The 15,583-nt window shown below is 39.7% G+C and overlaps 1 protein-coding gene across 2 annotated transcripts in view; it reads left to right on the top strand.

The window, feature by feature from the left end:
• Positions 1–15,583, top strand: part of wdr37 (WD repeat domain 37) — a 145,160-nt gene that overhangs the window by 113,293 nt on the left and 16,284 nt on the right. For both annotated transcript variants that reach the window (XM_043690670.1, XM_043690669.1), the window contains one exon: positions 14,540–14,674. In XM_043690670.1, the coding sequence (XP_043546605.1) occupies positions 14,540–14,674 (135 nt within the window). The remainder of the gene's footprint in view (positions 1–14,539; positions 14,675–15,583) is intronic.

The raw sequence follows: 15,583 nt of genomic DNA, 5'->3' as shown, positions 1-15,583 counted from the left end.
GGTGCTGGAAGAGCACAGCAGTTCAGGCAGCATCCGAGGAGCAGTAAAATCGACATTTCGGGCAAAAGCACTTCATCAGGAATAAAGGCAGAGAGCCTGAAGTGTGGAGAAATAAGCTAGAGGAAGGTGGGGGTGGGGAGAAAGTAGCATAGAGTACAATAGGTGAGTGGGGGAGGGGATGAAGGTGATAGGTCAGGGAGGAGGGTGGAGTGGATAGGTGGAAAAGAAGATAGGCAGGTAGGACAAGTCATGGGGACAGTGATGAGCTGGAAGTTTGGAACGAGGGTGAGGTGGGGAAAGGGGAAATGAGGAAACTGTTGAAGTCCACATTGATATCCTGGGGTTGAAGTGTTCCGAGGCGGAAGATGAGGCGTTCTTCCTCCAGGCGTCTGGTGGTGAGGGAGTGGCGGTGAAGGAGGCACAGGATCTCCATGTCCTCGGCAGAGTGGGAGGGGGAGTTGAAATGTTGGGCCACAGGGTGGTGTGGTTGATTGGTGCGGGTGTCCCGGAGATGTTCCCTAAAGCGCTCTTCTAGGAGGCGTCCAGTCTCCCCAATGTAGAGGAGACCGCATCGGGAGCAACGGATACAATAAATGACACCAATGGATGTGCAGGTAAAACTTTGATGGATGTGGAAGGCTCCTTTAGGGCCTTGGATGGAGGTGAGGGAGGAGGTCTGGGCGCAGGTTTTGCAGTTTCTGCGGTGGCAGGGTAAGGTGCCAGAATGGGAGGGTGGGTTGTAGGGGGCCATGGACCTGACCATGTAGTCACGGAGGGAACGGTCTTTGCGGAAGGCGGAAAGGGGTGGGGAGGGAAATATATCCCTGGTGGTGGAGTCTTTTTGGAGGTGACGGAAATGTCGGCGGATGATTTGGTTTATGCGAAGGCTGGTAGGTTGGAAGGTGAGCACCAGGGGCGTTCTGTCCTTGCTACGGTTGGAGGGGTGGGGCCTGAGGGCGGAGGTGCGGGATGTGGACGAGATGCGTTGGAGTGCATCTTTAACCATGTGGGAAGGTAAATTGCAGTCTCTAAAGAAGGAGGCCATCTGGTGTGTTCTGTGGTGGAACTGGTCCTCCTGGGAGGTAAAAACAATGACTGCAGATGCGGGAAACCAGATTCTGGATCAGTGGTGCTGGAAGAGCACAGCAATTCAGGCAGCATCCGAGGACAGGCAAAATCGACGTTTCGGGCAAAAGCCCTTCATCAGGGATTTTGCCTGTCCTCGGATGGTCCTCCTGGGAGCAGATACAGCGGAGGCGGAGGAATTGGGAATACGGGATGGCGTTTTTGCAGGAGATATGGTGGGAAGAGGTGTAATCCAGGTAGCTGTGGGCGTTGGTGGGTTTGTAAAAAATGTCAGTGTCAAGTCGGTCGTCACTAATGGCGATGGAGAGGTCCAGGAAGGGGAGGGAGGTGTCAGAGATGGTCCAGGTAAATTTAAGGTCAGGGTGGAATGTGTTGGTGAAGTTGATGATTTGCTCAACCTCCTCGAGGGAGCACGAGGTGGCGCCAATGCAGTCATCAATGTAGCGGAGGAAGAGGTGGGGAGTGGTGCCGGTGTAATTACGGAAGCTCAACTGTTCTACGTAGCCAACAAAGAGACAGGCATAGCTGGGGCCCATACGAGTCCAGAATCTGGTTTCCAGCATCTGCAGTCATTGTTTTTACCCACTACATACATAAGGTTGTTGCTTTGCAATGAAATACATTGTTTATGTTCTCTGGAATGCGTAGTTTTGATGGAACAATTAACCTCATTTCATCCCATTCCCTCTTTGTTGTGCTATAAATGAAAGAGCCCAAACTTGATTGACGTTTTGGCACTCAGTCGTTCAATGGATTCTATACTTGAGAAATTGAGGTTTGTGATAGGGCATTCAGTTTACTTTTTGTGTATGATTTAGAGCAATGTACTACCACCAACAGATGCATTTAATGAACTGACTAAACCAGGTGAAGTGAAAATCTGGTCTGTGTTAGAGAAAATAGTAAACATATCTTTGCAGACATTTTAGAAAAATGCTGGAACAGTCCATCTTAAAGTTTAGAAAGGCACAACTTAAATTTTTGTGAACCTGGTGAAGTTTTTAATTTGTTTTTGTTTATGTTTCAATGAGCTTAACTATAGGTATTAATGTCGAGTAAAAAAACTATTCCAAAACTCATCAGTTCATTGGTGCTATCTTTGAGAAAGTCTGTGCATAAGAATGTTATTCTATGGTCAATATCTTTCTAACACTTTGAATATTGTGTAGAGTTCTGGTCAGGTAGGAGAAAGTGAGGACTGCAGATGCTGGATACCAGAGTTGAAAAATGTGGTGCTGGAAAAATACAGCAGGCCAGGCAGCATCCGAGGAGCAGGAGAATCGACGTTTCGGGCATAAACCCTACCATAGTACCAGAAGGATGTGCATGGAGAGGGTACAGAAGCGGTTTACTAGGTTGTTGCCTGGTATGGCTGATTTTATCCATGAAGAATGTTGGATCAATAGGGTTTGTTTTCACTGGAATGCAGGAGGTTAAGGGGGTGACCCAATTGAAATTTATAAGATTGTGAATGGCATGGATACAGTGGAAAGTCTGAAGCTTTTTCCCAGGGTGGAGGGGTCAATTACTAGTGGGCACAGGTTCAAGGTGCGAGGGGGGAAGTTTAAAAGAGAACTGCGAGGCAAGTTTTTCTCACAAAGGGTGGTGAGTGCCTGGAAAGCATTGCCAGAGGAGGTGGTGGAAGCAGACACAGGATTCAAGAAACACCCTGGGCGAATGCATGATTAGGAAGGAAATATGATTTGGAGATGCCAATGTTGGACTGCTATAAATTCTGTGTTTTACAATTGTGTACTCCACAACCACCTGATGAAGGAGCAGTGCTCCGAAAGCTAGTGTGCTTCCAATTAAACCTGTTGGACTATAACCCGGTGTTGTGTGATTTTTAACTTAAGGAAAGAAATAGAGGAATATAGGTCCTGTAAATGAAGACAGTTTTAGTATTGGAGGGCAAAATGTGGTAGCGCAGGCTTGAACAGCCAAAGGGCCTGTTCCCTTGCTGTATTATTCTTTGTTCTTATAAAAAGTTAAATTTATCCATTTTGCTCAGATAAATGAATGTTAGAGCAAATCTTTTAAAAAAAAAAGATTTTTGAAATAAAATATTGATGCAACTTGCAAGAATATTGTAATCATTCAAGGTAGTTATCAAACCAGAGTTATTAGTAGAAGCAGTAGCCATAAGTATTAGCGATTTTTTTTTTTCAAGAAATAACCTTTTTGTAATTTTCTCTACTCCCTTTGACCTCGAGGACCTCACTTAGTACAGTTGATATTACTGTGTCATTGATTACCATGAAAGGTAGAAAAATGAATATTCATCAAAAAAAAACCCATATAAAGGAACTGAAGTAACTTGTCTACACAGACCTACTTCTGCTTTTCTTTTATGTTTTAGCTGATGCACTACTCTATTACAATTAATTTTCTATCAAAAAGTATCAAGACCAGGATGGTGTCCAGGTTTGGGCTGAAAAGTGGCAAGTAATGTTCACTTCACACAAATGCAATGATCATCTCTGACAAGAATCTAACCATCATCCTTTGATAGTGAAGTTATTATCACTGAGTCCCCCATTATCAACATCCTGAGGGGTTATTAGAACCTGAACAGTTATTGACCAAAAACTGAACTGGACTCGCCATCTAAATATAGTAGCAAGTTAGAGGGTAGGCATTCTGCAATGAGCAACTCACCTCCTGACTCCCCAAACCCTCTCTACCATCTACAGTTGAGGATTCTGATGAAATACTCATCATTTACCTGGATTAGTGTAACTCCAGCATTACTTAAGAAGCTTAACACCACCCAGGACAAAGCAACCTGCTAGATTGGCACCACATCTACAAACAACCAATCCCTCCACCAACAGTGCTCAGTAAGAGCAGTGTGTATTATCTTCAAGATGCACTGAAAAAATTCATCAAAGATCCTTGGGCATCATGCCAAACCCACAACCAGTTCCATTTAGAAGGACAAGGGCAGCAGATCCATAAGAGTACCACCACCACCTGCACTTTTCCTTCAAGGCACTCACCACCCTGGCTTGGAAATATATTGCTGTTCCTTCACTATCGCTGGGTCAACTCACAGAACATGGACTGCAAAGGCTCAGGAAGGCAAGTCACCATCACCTTAAGGAACTGGGGACAAGCAATAAATACTGACCAACCAGCAATGCATATGTCCCAAGAATAAACACAAGCATTGTGTACTCATACATTCATAGAGCTGTACAATGTGGAAACAGATCCTTCGGTCCAACTGGTCCATGCCAACCAGATATCCTCAATAAATGTAGTCCCATATGCCAGCATTTTACCCATATCCCTGTGAACCCTTCCTAATCATATACCTATCCAGATGCCTTTTTAATGCTGTAATTGTACCAGCCTCTACCATGTCCTCTGGCAGCTCATTCCATACATGTACCACTCTCTGTGTGAAAACATTGCCCCTTAGGTTCCTTTTAAATCTTTCCCATCTCACTTTAAACTTATACCCTCTAGTTTTGGACTCTCCCACACTGGGGAAAAGGCCTTGGCTATGCGCTCCTCCATTCCCCATAATTTTATAAACCTATATAATGTCACTCCTTAGCTCCAGGGAAGATAGCCCAAGCCCTCTAACGTTGGCAAGATCCTTCTAAATATTTTCTGAACCCTTTCAAGTTTCACAACATCCTTCCAATAGGAAGGAGACCAGAATTGCATGCAGGTTTCCAAAACTGGCCTAACCAATGTCCTGTACAGTCACAACTCCTAAACTCAGTGCACTGACCAGTAAAGACAAGCATACCAAATGCATTCTTCACTAACAAAAACAGCAATTGCTGGAAAAGTTTAGCAGGTCTGGCAGCATCTGTGAAGAGAAATCAAAGTTAATGTTTCGAGTCCGGTGACTGTCCAGAGGTCTTCTCTTAACTGATGCTGCTCGACCTGATCAGTTTTTCAGGCAAATGTTTTTGATTCACAGCATCTGCAGTTCTTTTGGTTTTGCCTTCTTCACTATCCTCTCTATCTGAGACTCCATTTTCAAGGAACAATGAACCTGCACTCCAAGGTCTCTTTGTTCAGCAATACTTCCCAAGACCTTACCATTAAGTGTATAAGTCCTACTAAGATTTGCCTTTCCAAAATGTAGCACCTTACATTTATCTAAATTAAACTCCACCTGCCACTCCTTGGCCCATCAGCCCATCTCATCAAGATCCCGTTGTACTCTGATGTAGCCTTCCTCGCTGTCCACTACATATTCAATTTGGTGTCATCTGCAAACTTGTTCACATCCAATTCATATTGATATAATATGTATGACAAAAAGCAGTAGACCCCAGCACCGATCTTTATGACACATCGCTGGACACGGCCTCCAGTCTGAAAAGCAACCTTCCACCATCACCCTTTGTCATCTACCTTCGAGCCAGTTCTGTATCCAAATAACCAGTGCTCCCTCTATTCTATGTGATTTAACCTTGCTAACCAGTCTACTATTGGGAACCTTGTCGCATGATTTACTGAAGTCTGTATAGATCCCATCCACCACTCTGCCCTCATCAATCCTCTTTGCTGCTACTTCAAAAAAACTCAAGTTCGTGAGACACAATTCCCAATGCACAATGTCATGTTGACTATCCCAAATTAGTCCATACCTTTCCAAATACATGTAAATACTGTCCCTCAGGATTCCCTCCAAGCACCTTGCCCACTTTTATGCATTTTAAGATGTCCAGCACCACCACCTTTGTAATATGGACATTTTTCAACATGTCTCTATTTATTTCCCATTCCTGTAACTCCACAGTGATCTTTCTTTATAACATTTTTTTTACTTTAAGTACAGGTTATAACTGGTTAGAAGAGCTACTTTTTTCCTGAATGTTTTAAAGACGGATCAAATTTATATGAAAGTAGGATACCCAAATGCAATGGGCATAGCTTTTCAGTAAGAAGTTATTTTTAGATGTTTTGAAAATCTTAAATTACATTGTAACCATTTTACTGTGTAAAGTTTTAACAGATTGGTATGCAAACCAGTTTCTGGCATTTTTAACTGTTGAGACAGCTGTTTGTTCTAATGAGGAGTGCTAGCATTACAGTATTTTCAGTGATTGAGACCCGCTCAGGGAGCAGAATGTTCCAGAGCAGTCAGTGGTGTGTGAGGAGAAACTGCCGCACTGTCAGCTGGAAGTGTATGCTCCGTTGCTCTCTAGGACAAGATAAATGAGTTTTGCTGAGCTTTGGCAGAGACATCAGCTTTGTCTGGGAACAGCGGTATCATACTGCACCCCAGTGGGATTCTGCTTTTAAATTTATGGGCTGTGATTGATAAAGCAAATGAGGGATCTTATTGCTCTTCAGGTGTGACAAGAGGGATAGTCCTCACCACATTACAGATTTGCCTCTTCACTGAATTTAAATGACAAATCAACTGTTTTGTGGAACTGCACAATTGCTCTCTTACAGTAAAAGAGCTGGCATATGACCTATTGTTTTTATCTTTATTGACAGCAATTATTCTTGATGGAGTTCTACAAAATTTTCATTTTCACTTGGTCGCTTTTGACAAATCAAGGCTTCCATTGAATTGAGGCAGTGACCCCCTTTTTTCTTTTGCATCACACAGCTGATAATAGGTCTTCATTTGCAGATCCATGACAAATCTGCTTTTATTCTAGAGGACTTTAGTCGGTCAGGAACTTTCCTACTACTTTTGAAGCATTTGTTTGGATAGATTTGGTCCTGTGAATAAATCTTTAATTTTTCTTTCTTTCCCTTTTGAGGGGAGCTTTAGCTGTATGCAGTGCTTAATTTAAATCATTTTCAGGTATTTTCACACCATTCAAATTTTTAGTTAAAATATAGTATTTAAAATAAATTCCAGTGTTGCTATGATGGTTATTTTTATTTCATAAGTACTCTGATTGCTTTATTTTAAATAATTATTTAAAAACTTATAAAGTATAAACTTTATTAGCTGTACTCTTCTGTTTCTAAGATGTGATTTAATTAACTAGTGTTTCTAGAGCATAAAGGAACCTGTTGCCATAAAAACAGACCCTAATTTAGAAACTAATGGTTGAGCACTATAAATAATAAAATGTTCAGCCAGTATTATGCAGCTGTCTTTCCAGCTAGCGCCTAGTGATCGTGGTTAAGCTGTAAACATTCAGGAACAGAAATATACTTTTTCAAGTGCAAGTAGCTCCTTTCTGAAGAAAAATTACTTGCACCATCTCACCCAGCAATTGATAGTATTGTTGATTTGCTGCACTTTTATAGGTGTAATTATCTCAACAAAAAAACTGCACTATATTCAAATTCCATTTCTGCAAATGCTCCCATTTTCTTCCTGTGCAGCAAATCGGGGAATTGCAGTGAGAATGGAGCTGGCTGACAATGTATCTTTAAATAGATGGTTGTCATCTAGGTGAAGAGAGTACAATTTGTCAGGCACTTTAGATTACTGTGATGTGGCTGCGGCAAATTGAATTGACATATGTATTTTAGTGCAACGTATCCTCAATCCCTTGACAAAAAATGGAGCTGGATTGTACTTGACGGTTATTTTTGTGAAATTAGACAGTCGTTCATGGAATATACCATGAGCTTCACTATCACTTTATTTTCATTAAAACATGCAACTCTGACTGTAAACCTAATCACCTGATAATTTTTATGGGCAGACCCAGAAAAATCAGTAGGTGCAATGTTATTGTACAAGTGTAATCAATACATCTATTGCCACAGAGCAGTCAATTGTTTTCAAATGTTCTTGTTTCTCTCCAATGCGAACAGAAATCATTATATCAAACTTTTATCATTAATTATGCAAAACAAAAATATTGCTGATGTCTGGCTTCTTGAAAAATGTGTGATCCATGTGAGTGAGTGAGCACTTCCTGATGCAACGAAGATCAGCACAGATCAGGCACACTGCTTGTCCTTTTTGTTCTACCCACCTCCCTGTTGTTCTCTAATATAGGTATTGTTGCATCTGAATTATGGCACTCACATTAATTTATTATGGCTGTCAGTTTTCCCACTTATGTTTTCTCCTTCCACTTGCTACTGCCACTTCATCAAGTGTCTAGCTCCAGTACAGATCTTCCCACTTTGTCCTGCTCTGGCATAGCTCTGTCCTCATTGTCCAGCTCTAGCATATGTCTCTCCTCATTGTCCTAATCCTGTGTAGCTCTGTCTCCATTGTCCTGCACCGGTATAAGTCTCCCCTTGCTGCCAGAGTATAACTGCTATACTGTCAAAACAAATAAGGGTGGCTATTACGATTTAGTTACCCCAAATATTTTTTCAATTTTATTGTTGTACTACTTGGATGAAGACTATTATTGAAATGCCTTTATTCTTCAATATTTGAAAAGTTTGGATATGCAAATAAAAGCTGTGGTCAGATTACCAAGATTGCAATTCTGGTTGTATGCAGTAATTTCTTCGTATTTCTAAACCATATCTATTATATATAACTGAGCTACTCAAAATTGAATGCATTTGCTAAAGTAACATAGGAGAGACTGTTTCCAGTGACAGGAAGATACAGCGTTAAGATAGTGGCATAAGAACCAGAAGTAAAATGGGAAGCATTCTTTTAACTGCATTGGTTGTTATGCTTGAGAGTACACCGATTGAAAGGGTATCTGAAACAGATTCAGTGATAATTTACAAAAGGATATTGAGTAAATCCTTTAAAAGAAAGAACATACAGGAATTTGGAATATGGGAAGCAAGTGAAAATAGCTTTAAAGAGATGGATGATGCACAGTAGGCCAAATTGTTTTATTCAATGCTTCTATAATTCTGTTGAAAATGACACAAGTATACAGTTTTTGTGCATTTCTTTTCTCTGTCATGATTAGATAAAATCTTAAACAAATATAATTTTATTATCTAGGTACAAATATAATTATGAACCTACACAAAAACGTCACCTACCTAGAAATTCAGCCAATTAAATCACTCAGTGTGCACCTTTTAAAGGTATTTTCATTCAAAAGAATGGTTCTTCAGCCTCTTTTGAGTCATGTGATTCCAATGGAACCTGAACTGAGTATTGATAAGCAGTTTATTGGTGTTGTGTTGTTAGAAAAAGTTAACATTTCAAACAACAATAAGGTATTTTGGAAATAAAAGTCTGGAAGGCTAACCGATTGCAGATGTCTGAAGAATAGTATTCTCTGTCTATAATATTGAATATATCAATTAAAGTTCCTGATGTACTGTTTTGTCTTATTCCTCCACCTGATCAATCCAGGGAAGCACCTAACATGAAACAGGAAGTATTTGGAAGAGTGATTCTGTAACCCTTTTGAAGTATTAGAAATTTGTAAATTAAAAGACCCCAGTCATGGAAGTAAAATGCGGTAAGTTCTTTTTAATATTCATCTGGCTGGCCAGCATTGATAGCCCATTCCTATTGCCCTTGAGAAGGTGGTGGTGAACTGCCTTCTTTAATCACTGCAGTCCACTTGCTGTAGGTTGACCCACAATGCCGGTATGGAGAGAATTCCAGGATTTTGACCCAACGACTGTGAAGGAACGGCGTTATATTTCCAATTCAGGGTGGTGAGTGGCTTGGAGGGGAACTTGCAGATGGTGGGGTTCCCAAGTACCTGCTGCCCTTGTCCTTTTTAGGTGGAATTGGCCGTGGGTTTGGAAGATGGTGTCTAAGGATCTTTGGTGAATTTCTGCAGTGCATCTTTGTAGATAGTACACATGCTACTACTGAGAGCCAGTGGTGGTGGAATTTAATGTTTATAGATGTGGTGCCAATCAAACAGGTTGCTTTGTCCTCAATGGTGTCAAGCTTCTTGAGTGGTGTTGGAACTGCACCCATCCAGGCAAGTGAGGAGTATTCCATTACACTTGTGACTTGTGCCTTGCAGATGTTGGATAGACTTTGGGCTGTCAGGAGGTGAGTTACTCATCACAGTCTCTGACCTGCTCTTGTAGCCGCTGTATTTATGTGATGAGTCCAGTTGAGTTTCTGGTTAATGGTAATCCCAAGGATGTTGACATTCAGTGATGGTAATACTGTTGAATGTCAAGGGGCAGTGGTTTGAGTATCTGGTATTGGTGATGGTCATTGTCTGGCATTTGTGTGGCACGAATGTTACTTGTTGTAACATTGTCCAGACCTTGTTGTATTTGAGCATGGACTACTTCAGTGTCAGAGGATTCGTGAATGGTGCTGAACACTGTGTAATTATCGACGAACTTGTCCACCTCTCACCTTATGACAGAGGGAAGGTCAGTATGAAGCAGCTGAAGATTGTTGGGCCGAGGGCACTACCCCAATGGACTCCTGCAGCTTTGTCCTGGAGCTGAGACGACTGACTCTCCACAACCACAACCATCTTCCTTTGTGCTAGGTATGATTCGAACCAGCGGAGTGTTTGCCCCCGATGCCCATTGTTTCCAATTTTGCCAGGGTTCCTTGATGCCATACTCAATCAAATGGCCTTAATGACAAGGGCTGTCACTCTCACCTCATCTCCGGAATTCAGCTCTTTTGTTCATGTTTGAACCAAGGCTGTAATGAGATCAGGAGCTGAGTGGTCCAGGTGAAACCCAAACTAGGCATCACTGAGCAAGTTGTTGCTGTGCAGATGCTGCATGATAGCACTGTTGATGACCCTTTCCATCACTTTACTGATGATCGATAGTAGGTTGATTAGGCGGTAATTGGCTGGGTTGGATTTGTCCTGCTTTTTTGTGCAGGACATACCTGGGCAATTTTCCACATTGTTGGGTAGATGCCAATGTTGTAACTAACTGGAAGAGCTTGACTAGGGGAGTGGCAAGTTCTTCAGTATTATTGCTGGAATGTTAACAGGGCCCATTGCCTTTGCAGTCCAGTGCCTCCAGCCATTTCTTGATATCACGTGGAGTGAATTGAATTGGCTGGAGACTGGTATCTGTGATGCTGGGGACCACTGGGGGAGCCTGAGATGGATCATCCATTCTGCACTTCTGATTTTACACCAGTGTCATTCGCAATTTCCCATCTTAGTGTAGAGGGTTATGTTTTGCGTGAATCTTTTATGCAGGTTGGCTAATTTAACTTAGTCTAATTGGCATCCAATTGCTGTGTATATTCCTAAAGCAAAGGGGTTTTTACTCTAATAGTTTGACCTGAATTTAAATCTAGGTGTACAGAATGACTTAGGCTTGTCTAACTTATAATTTCTAAAACAAAAGCTATAAATACAGCTAATGCAAAGCAGGATATCAAATATTTTTACTCATTATTCCTGTTTATTTCCATCAGATAACAATGAACAGGCACTAACTTGTCCAAGTTTACATGATGGTTTTCTGCCTAAACATTATCTCAGTTTCAAGAGGCTAATTGACTTTTTATGTTTTCCATCATTTTGCATGTTAACTTATACTCTTGGCATTGCATTTTAAAAAATGATATTGTGTAACTATATATTTATAGATTTGAAGCTGTGAGGTGAATGATCTCAGCTTGTTCACCAGGATTTTCTTTGAAAAATACTTGACTTCTTTAAAAATGCCAAAATAGCATTTTTTAGCTTTAGGGTGGTATTAAATTAAAGAACTTTGCTCCATTTACACAGAGTGGTTTAATCCTTATTAAACCTTAATTTAGTGTCAATTTGGATTAAGTGTTCCTGCATAAAAGGGCCTCTGGTGGCCTGGATGCTGTTAAATTCAATCAGCATCCAGATCAGTATGTGACGCCTGTATTCCTCAAGTAACACATAGACAGGAACAACTGCCATTGTAAATTACAAAATATTAAACTTCATTAAATGATCATATATGAGTTTGTCCTTTTTAGATCCATCAGTTCTGGATGGAGGTGGAATGCAGAAATGTATTCAGATTTCAATATAAGTAGTGATGTGCACTGAAAGGAAGATGTATGCATTATATTCAAAGCAGGAATATTTAGAAAGAAAGGCAAGCTTCCATTTAAATAGTTTTGATGAGATATCAATGGACTCAAAACATTAGCTATGTTTCTCAGTACAGATGCTGCCAGACCTCCTGCGTTTCTCCACTTTCTGTCTTTGTTTCAGTCTCCAGCAACTGCAATTCTATGTTTTATTTTATTCTGTATAAATACCACCTTTCACAACCTGCAGGACTTCTCGAAACAAAATTAGTCACAGCAATGTAGAAAACCTGGAAGCCAAATTGCACATAGTAATAAGCTCAGGATCATACAGCTATCCACTTCTACACTTATGATAAATATTGACAGGGGCAGTGGGGAAACCCTCCTCTCTTCTTTGAAATAGTCCTTTGGGATTTTAGAGGGTGTAGTGTCTCATCCAGTAGCTTTTTTCCCTCTTCGTGTGGGTGTCACTGGCTGGGTTAAAATTTGTTGTCCATTCCAGAATTTGTCCTGTCCTTGAAAAGGTGATGATGAGCAACTGACTTCAACCATTGAAGATGCATAGATGTATTCACAGTACTATTAAAGATGGGTACACACATTTTGACTCAGGCTGGTGCCTTGGAGAGGAACTCACTGACAATGGAATTCCCAGGCACCTTTTCCATATCCGTTTATGGGATATGGGTGTTTCTGGCTAGGTCAGGATTTATTGCCTGTTCTCAGTGACTCAGAGGGCAGCCAAGGATAACCACGTTATGGGTTTTGAATAACATGTAGCCATATAAAATGGCATAGTTCTTTTCTAAATGGCATTAATGATCAAGCTTGCACAAAAATGAACAGTCATTACATAGTTACCTTAGGACTAGTTTTATTGAATTCAAATTCACAACCTCCCATGGTAGCATTCGAGCTCATGAGGTACAGATGGATATGGGTCTTCTGGTGCATGAATCGCAAAATGTTGATATGCTGGTACAGTAAGCAATTGGGAAAGCAAATGGAATGTTGTTGTTTATTGTAAGTGGTATGGAATACCAAAATATTCAAGTTTTGCTCCAATTGTGCAGTACTTGGTGAGATATCGGGAGCACAGCGTGCAGTTTTAGACTCCTTATTTAATTGCATTTGAAACAATGTTAAATTGATTGATTGTTTTGATTGATGGCTGGGGTTGTTTTATGAAGAAGGGTCGGAAAGGATGGGCTATTATCCGTTGGAGTTTAGAAGAATGGGAAGGGAGTAGAATAATAGTAATGTCATTGAACTAGTAATCCAGCACTAATACTCTGGGGCATAGGTTCAAATCCCACCATGCAAAATGATGAAATTTGAATTCAGTAAAAATCTGGAATAAAAAGCTAACTTAATGACCATGTAATTAATGTTGTTAAGGGGCAATCTTACTAAAATGCTTAAGATCTTGATGGTCCTTAATAAGGGGTTGCTTAAAAGTTGTGACAAAGACAGAGACTTTGAATTAGGAAAAACCCTTTAAAAATTGAGGTTCTCTCATTTAAAATTGAGGTGAGATTTTTTTCTTCTACCTTGTTGATAATCTGTGATTTCTTTCCTAAAGGATAGTGAAACAAAGTTTATTGCCTACATTTAAGGCTCAATTATGCATTCTTTACTGGTAAACGTATAATGGATGGAAAGGAAAATAGAGGTCACAATCAGGTTAGATAATATTTTATGAAATGGCAGAGCAGCTTCTATGAGACGAATATCTTATTCCTAATTGATATGATCATGTGACTCACGGATGCAGTAAAAAGATTGACAATTGTTAGCCTTTGTATATTATTTTTGCCCAATTTCTGATAAAAACAATCCTTCTGGAAGTAGGGGTTGTGATAAATTACTCTTCCAAGATTTGGCACTCTACCCAAAGTGTTTTGCATCTGAATATTCTGGATGCAAACTTCACGGAGTTGAAATTTGCATGCGATAGTTTTGTTGAAGTTTGACAGATTTTCATTCTGTTTCTACTTGGGAAATCTAATAGTAGCTATGGCTTGTGAATTTGATTTTTGTACTTGGTGTGATTTATTTTCCAACGATGCATTTTAAAATTATTATTAATATTGAAAGATGAATATTAACTATCAACATAATTGATGCTATCTCCTGTTTTACATGGAGGATTGAACCTATTTAGAATAAACTGGTAATGTCACTGATCAGCTGGCATCAACTCCAATAATTTATGGAGTGTGTGTATCTGATTTCTTGTTGGTGCATAAAATAATTATCTTTCTGTATATATCTTTGCCATTCTGCAAACATATTTTGAAACTACCATACTGAAAGGCCATACTGATGTGGGACACACTAGTCAAATAAGAGCTGAGATGAGGTTTAGTGCTTGTTAACACTTTATTTTCCTTATACCCGAGATCTTAATACTGATGGATGACTGTTCATCGGACAAATTGGTTTAACAAAAAGAAAGGCTTACTAAGAAGAATGAGGCATATGGCATTTAAAAGAAATTCTAGGAAACATTGCATCTAAATATACCTTATACCAGCTAGAGACAGATCTCCGATGTGTAGGAATTACATTGTTTAATGATAACGCACGTGTTTTATATCTTTTCAGCACTGTAACATCTGCTGTCTTTACTGTGGGAGATAATGTTGTATCTGGCAGTGATGACAGAACTGTAAAAGTCTGGGATTTAAAGAATATGCGCTCTCCTATAGCAACAATTCGTACTGACTCAGCAGTCAACAGGTAAATGATTTTAAATTTATTTATATGTTGTAAATCTTAATTGGCTACTAAAGCAATGTTCTTTTCTCTTTGCTGAGTTGATCATTCTCCATTCATTCCCTTATGCTCATTTCAAAAAACATTGTATACACTCCAGTCCTCTGCTTCTGGGACACCGTGGGTAAGATACTAAATTAAAAATAAAGGCTGCTGTTAATATTTTAACAAATAATAATTACACTTCAGAAAGATAGTGTTACTTGATTTATGATCTGAAAATTTTCAGAACTTCCTGCTTAATCCCTTCTTACCATCCCAATGATCTAAAATCTGTGATTCTCCTTAAGTCATGTAACCTTCTGGCATCCTATTTATTCCCCAGTGATTAATCATTAGTGACTATGCTTCAGCTCCATATGCTTTAAATTCTGAAATTCCTTCTAGAAACCTTTCTACCTCATTACATGTCTTTCCTCCTTTAAAATGCTCCTTAAATAATACTACTTTGACTAAGCTTTTGGTGATTAGTAGCTTGGTGTCAAACATCGATAATATTTCCAGGAAGGTTTTAATACACTAAAGATGCTATTTAGAGTGAGCTGTTAATAGAATTTAGTGATATCACAAACCCAACTATGCTGTATAAAGTTTATTGGTGATAACTGTGGTACATTTAACTTTCCCACTCCTTGAACAATCAGAACTGGAGGATATTTTAGGTGAACCCCTTATAATTCAAATTCTTAGGGACAAGCATTGAGTCAAAGTACTGATGAAGATGGAAATGGGAAAGCACTATAATTCTTGTGAACTTCCCTGCTATAGTTAATTTACTTAATTCTACTTTTTTTAGTTTTCAAATTCTAACATTTCAAAACCTGACTTGTGTTGTTTTAGCTTGCACAGATTGACAAAGTTTGTGCTATATCC

Source organism: Chiloscyllium plagiosum, chromosome 5 (genome assembly GCF_004010195.1).
Source record: "Chiloscyllium plagiosum isolate BGI_BamShark_2017 chromosome 5, ASM401019v2, whole genome shotgun sequence".
Lineage (NCBI taxonomy): Eukaryota > Metazoa > Chordata > Chondrichthyes > Orectolobiformes > Hemiscylliidae > Chiloscyllium > Chiloscyllium plagiosum.
Note: the sequence above shows the minus strand (reverse complement) of the source record. Positions and strands in the feature narration are given on the sequence as shown.